Genomic DNA, 6,231 nt, shown 5'->3' on the forward strand with positions numbered 1-6,231 from the left:
TCATCAGTACTCAAAAAAAAAAAAAAAAAAAAAAAAAACGAAATATTCATACTTTTGGAAACCAATGGGGAGAGAATCACGTTTTGTTGTTGTTGTTGTTGTTGTTGTTGTTGTTGAAGCGTGTTTTGAGATTTTTTATCTATTCCTCCTTTAGATAAAACCCTTTCTCTTTTATTTTTTTTCTTAAGAGTCGGAGTGGCGGAAAAAAAAAAATGCAGTTTATTTCCTGTTATTCTTGGTATTGGTGATAAAGGGTGGTTTTGATGCTCAACGTATACCTTCTACTGAGAGCTGTGTGGTTTTACACTCCTGATATTTGAGTCTAGAGTTCACTTTTTAAATTAGTCTGATTAAATAATAATAATAATAATAATAATAATAATAATAATATGGGAGAAGGCGCAGCCAAAATTACGGGCAAGAGTTCTTGCTATAACGGAAGACCCGCTTTTATCTCAATCTAGTCTCATGAAATTCTCTTCTTATTCTTAACTGGTTTTTTTTTTCCCGTTTAAGTTGATACATCTGGATAGAAAGACGAAATGGGGAAATGTTTTTTTTTTTTTCACCCGTTGATTCCCTTGCTTTTTTTTTTTTTTTTTGGACGTGTGGGTGCTCGGGAGTATTTTCTTGTGTAATACTTCCTCCTCTTCTAATTTGTGAATAACTTGGTTTGTACTACGGTAGATCGAATATATGCTACTACTGTTGTATTATTTGGCAGAAGAGATACCTTTACTCATTTTCTCCCAACCAGGTTAACAGTTTAGGTGCGTTTTGGTTTGGTTTTCTCTTTCTATACAATGTTTTGTATTGTTTGATTGTGCATTTCTGCATGCCATTCCAGATGATGTTCTTTTTTTTGTGTTTTATTTATTTATTTGTTTTCAACGTCCTTTTTTTTCCTTCTCTGTAGATTGTATAATTCTTATACTTAATAATAATAATAATAATAATAATAATAATAATAATACTTAAAAAAAAAAAAAACAATTATTATTATTATTATTGTCATTATTATTATGTTCTTTTTTTTTGCTTTTCATTTTCATTTGTTCTATCATGAAAGAAAAAGATAAAGGAAAAAAAAAGTTCTTCAACCAAATACCAACGAAAATGGCTTTACCACGAAATATTCTACCAGCTGATCCAGTACCGCATTACTACACTGTAAATATTACACCTGATTTTGATACATTTTTATTTACAGGACATGTTGAAATAAAAATTACCGCCAGAAAGCCTCAAAAAAGTATCACACTCAACTATAATGAGTTGACATTTGTTAAAGTATCACTTAAAACCCTTGACAATCCATCGAACGTTGAAGAAGTTCCTGTTAATGCAATAATATTGGATGAGGGTGAAATGAAGGCCGTATTTCCTCTGAAAAATAGTTTCTCTGGGGAAGCCATTCTTTCAATTGATTATACAGGTATAATCAATGATAAACTTGCTGGTTTTTACAGAAGCAAATATGTTGCTAATAGAAAAGATTCATATATGGGCACAACACAATTTGAAGCTGTGGATGCTCGTCGTGCAATTCCTTGTTGGGATGAACCAGCGGTGAAGGCCGTTTTTGAAATGATAATAACTGCTCCATCAAATATGTTAGTGCTTTCTAACATGCCACACTGTAAGAAAGAAAATCTTGGGACCCAGACTCGTTGGTTTTTTGAACCAACTCCAAAGATGTCAACTTATCTTCTTGCTTGGACAATTGCGGAATTTGACTCTATTCAACGTACTATAAAAAAAACACATAAAAATATTAATGGTGAGGTTGAAGAAACACTTGTTCGTGTATTTACTCCTCAGGGGAAAAAATCCCAGGCTTCTTTTGCTCTTGATGTTGCCTGTAAAGTTCTTCCACTTTATGAGGAATTTTTTGAATCAAATTATATTCTCCCAAAAGTTGATCTTCTTGCTATTCCAGATTTTGCTGCAGGAGCTATGGAAAATTGGGGTCTTATTACTTATCGAGAAGTCGCTCTTTTGTGTGATGAAAGTTCAAGTGCTGCTCATCGCCAATATGTTGCTATTGTTGTGGCTCATGAGTTGGCTCATCAGTGGTTTGGTAACCTTGTTACTATGCAATGGTGGAAAGAACTATGGCTAAATGAATCTTTTGCAACTTATATGGAATATTGGTCTATAGACAAGTTATTCCCAGAGTGGCATGTGTTTACGCAATTTGTACACGATGAAATTACACGCGCTTTTAAATTGGACTCTCTTCGAAGTTCTCATCCTGTTGAAGTGGAAGTTAAAAACGCCAAAGAGATTGATGATATTTTTGATGCTATCAGTTATAGCAAAGGTGGGAGTATCGTACGTATGACCGTTAATTTTATTGGAGAAGAGGCTTTTCAAAAAGGTATGTCCGCCTATTTAAAACATTTTGCTTATGGGAATGCCACAACAGAAGATTTATGGAATTTTTTGGGAAAGGCGGCTGGAAAACCATTAACACCCATATTGGAGTACTGGACAGGTAAACAAGGTTATCCTTTTCTTACTGTGACTTTATCAGATAATAAAGAGAGTCTTCATGTAACCCAAAATCGTTTTCTTGCTACTGGTGATATCACTGAAGATGAAAACAAAACAGTTTGGAAAATTCCTTTATTGGTTACAAGGCCGGAAAATCAGATATTAAAAACAATTATCGAAGAAAAAGAAAGTACTCTATCCATCCCTCATTCATCATGGGTAAAAGTAAATACTGATCAATCTGCTTTTTGTCGTGTTCTTTATGGAAGTCAAGAATTGTTACACAGTTTGTTACCTGCAATTGCTGGAAAATATATTTCTAATATTGATCGTCTTAGTATTGTCTCTGATTATCATGCATTCGCTCGAGCTGGTTATTGTAGTGCAGTTGAGGTATTAAAGCTTTTGTCATCTTATATTAACGAAGATGATTACACTGTGTGGTGCTCAATTGTGGATTTTGAAACTGATCTCAGAATGGTGGTTTCAACTCAAGGTGGAGATGTTTTAAATGCATATAATGCCTTTTGCCGAAGATTATACTCTGGTGCAATGAAAAAAATTGGTTTTACTCCTAAGCCTGGGGATAAACACAGCGTAACTCAGTTGCGTGGTATTCTCTTTAACCGCCTTGCAGTGGCAGAGGACGAAGATACCATAGCTCATGCTGAGAAATTATATGGTGAACGACAAACTACCCCAATTCCCGCTGATCTATACTACACAGTATTTGCTGTGTATGTGAAAAAAAATGGCGATACCGCACTTGAAGAGGTAAAAATGCTTGCATCAACAGCCACAGAAGCAATGGAGCGTTCATATTACCTTCGTGCACTTGCTTCTTCAAGAGTTAATGGTGTAGTGTCTGAACTTTTCAAGTTTGCTCTCTCTGATAAGGTTCGCAGCCAAGATGTAATTTATTTACTTGGTGCACTTGCTTCTAACACTGAAAAAATAAAATTGTACGCAGAGGAACTTCGACGTGTATGGAGTACACTCGGAGAAAAGCTGCCGGGACTTATTCTTGGTCGTGCCTTGAAGTATCTTGAGTATGGTGCGGATGTGACTGTGGCAGATGAAATGGATTCCTTCTGGAATAGCCTGGATGAGAAAGCCAAGATGGGCATGTCGCGCAGCTTTGAACAGGGAATTGAAGGACTTCGCAATAATGTGGCATGGGTAACCCGAGACGCAAAGAATGTGGTGCAGTTTTTGACGAGCAAATAGGTCTAAGTAAGTTTAAGTCGCTGTTGCCCGATGATATTTGGTGTTCTGAACATAAACAACAAAAAAAAAAAGAGTGAAAGTGAGAATTTTGATAGTAGAAATAATTAAGGAAAAAAAAAAAACAGCTTCTGAAGAAATAAACAGGGATCAGTAAACGAAGAAAAACAGGGGAAATCATTCGCAACAACGTTGACAAGCGCACGAAGTAACAAGAGAGGGCTACTGAAAATAAGGGGTGTTAAAAGGGTTGGTTCCCTTTTTGTTTTTTCCATGTGCCCATTTGTTTTTTGTTTTGTAGTTTTATTCTCAAAGAAAGTAGTGCTGCTGTACAGATAAATAGGATTGCGCGCAGGAACGAAAGAAGGAAGGAAATCCAATATTTTTTTTTTCCTTTTGCTCCTTTTTTTCGACCTGAGAGTACTATATTTATTTATTTATTTATTTATTTTTGAATTCTTTTTTTCGTTCACTCTGAGAGAATTACTAAATAAGTCATAGTGTGCAAATTAGCTTCTTCTTGTGTTTTTTTTTTTTTTTTTTTTTGATTTCTATATTGGCTTGGTTGAAAGTAGATTTGTTATTAGAGCTATTCCTGTGAGATCTGCAGTTTATTTTTCTTTGGCCCTTCTCTTGAGAAGAATTTAATGATAAAAACTGCACTATCCCTTGCATTGTTTGTTGTGGGTCGTCGACTCTATATCAGTTTTCTGATTATCTTATTTTTGTTGGACGTCCCATATGTAAGTTTGGGAGTATTTGCAGATTCCGATGCGAAAGAGTCGGTAACACCCGGAGTTAGGTTTACTCTACCACCCGTTGTTGAGGGTATACTGCCGTATATCGTTGAGATGGTTGCGAAGAGTGCTATCCCCACTCTGAAAGTCTCTCTTGGGGGCTCCATGCCACCAAAAAACTCCTCTTGGATGAAGTTAAATAGCTGGGTTGTTATTGCAAGTGTCATCCTCGGCGTTCTTCTGCTTGCTACCATTGCGATAACCGTGTATTTTGTACGGCGAGATTTGCAACGGGTAAAATATGAGAATGATGATGTTGAGGGGGAGGAGGAGGAAGATGTGGCGGAGGAGGAGGAAGATGTGGCGGAGGAGAGCGAGTGGGAAGAAAATAGAAGTGAGACGGAATCATCAAGGCGTTCAGAATGGTGAGAGTAGATAATACTATCATATTGACAACGGAAGTGAGGATAAATTATGTGTTAAAAATTAAACACGGGTTAAACCCCAATGGTAGCGATTCTGCTTTATGAAATCCATTTGTTATGTATGTAACAGAGTAACTCTTGAACACATCGTAGAGGGAAGAATTATAATGATGGACCCAACGTAACTTGTGATCCGCAATATAAATTTGTTTGTTTTTATCACTTGGGTTTTCATTTATTATTAGAACCTTGTAGAAAGAATCTCTGACAAGATGAGGCTAAGTAATTGAAGTGTAGTTTTATTTTCATTTGCTTCTCTTTTTTTCTTTATGATTTGTTTTATCTCTGAATATAACCGCATGGTGAGTTTGAGATTCAGGTTTTTTTTTTTTTCTTTCTTTTTTGCGTCCTGCCTTCGTTTTACTACCCTTTACGAGAAGAGGTCTAAGAGTGACTGGATGCATAAAATCTACCATTTCATAAGTAATCAACGAGCTCGCATATCATAAAATTATTTTTATGTATTACTTGGTTTGATAGCGAGTGATCAATTGGTAAGATTATAACATTAGAAGAGTGGTGATGACATAAATTCAAGTTTTTGATATATATTTTTTTTTTGTTGTTTTATGTTCTCCTTCTGAAAAGGGGCAACGGGCCAAATCTAGGCACATTATTTTCTCTAGTTTTTAGTTCTAATCATCGTTGTTAACCAGATACTGTGGATAGAGGAGATATATATATATATATACATTAGTTAGAGAGATTTGTGTGTGGGTGTAAGTTTTCTCTGAGTGTATGTTTTTTTTTTTTTTTGTTTTGTTTTGGATATTTTTTTTCGTCAGTGAAAAATGTGGTTGTACTCTTTTATCAATTCTCTTTTACTTTTTCTATGCTATTGATACATTGAATACCTTTTTGTAGTTTCCCCAAATACATTTTTTTTTTTTTTTTTCTTTCTTTCTTTCTTTCTTTCTTATAATTTCTCTCTATTCATCATATCTGAATAGCTGGGGTTCACAAGGAAGTAAATAGTCTCTCTGTTGTTCTGTGTTTCTGTGACCCTGTATACCGATCATGTCTGCTCCGCCTTTTAGCGTAGAAACGGTTTATGATACTAGTGATGTGTATTACAAACTGCCCACTTTCGGACAATGGTTCTCATCCCATGCTTACGTTGCGGTGGTTCTTGCACTGGTCATAGTGTTTGGTGTTGCTGTCGTGGTAGCGGCTGTGTTCAGAGAAGTAAGACAACGTAAGGCGCTTCGCTTCCAAGATATCTGAGAGAATGACTTTGATGATGATTAGGAGCTAGATTGATCCGTTTCACCTGTTTTTTTTTTTTTTTT

General features: G+C 35.5%; 2 protein-coding genes across 2 annotated transcripts; both read left to right on the top strand.

Annotated features, from left to right (window-relative positions):
- Positions 1 to 1,116: 1,116 nt before the first annotated feature.
- On the top strand, positions 1,117 to 3,723 carry TM35_000301050 (aminopeptidase; the record flags this gene model as incomplete). The annotated part of the gene is made up of 1 exon (XM_029028428.1): positions 1,117 to 3,723. One exon carries the CDS (start codon positions 1,117 to 1,119, stop codon positions 3,721 to 3,723), a length of 2,607 nt encoding a protein of 868 aa, XP_028880131.1.
- A 644-nt stretch (positions 3,724 to 4,367) lies between these two features.
- On the top strand, positions 4,368 to 4,886 carry TM35_000301060 (uncharacterized protein; the record flags this gene model as incomplete). The annotated part of the gene is made up of 1 exon (XM_029028429.1): positions 4,368 to 4,886. The coding sequence occupies one exon, from the start codon at positions 4,368 to 4,370 to the stop codon at positions 4,884 to 4,886; it is 519 nt and encodes a 172-aa protein (XP_028880132.1).
- Between the last annotated feature and the right edge of the window lie 1,345 nt (positions 4,887 to 6,231).

Source organism: Trypanosoma theileri (genome assembly GCF_002087225.1).
Source record: "Trypanosoma theileri isolate Edinburgh chromosome Unknown TM35_Tth_30_V1, whole genome shotgun sequence".
In the NCBI taxonomy this organism is placed as follows: domain Eukaryota; phylum Euglenozoa; class Kinetoplastea; order Trypanosomatida; family Trypanosomatidae; genus Trypanosoma; species Trypanosoma theileri.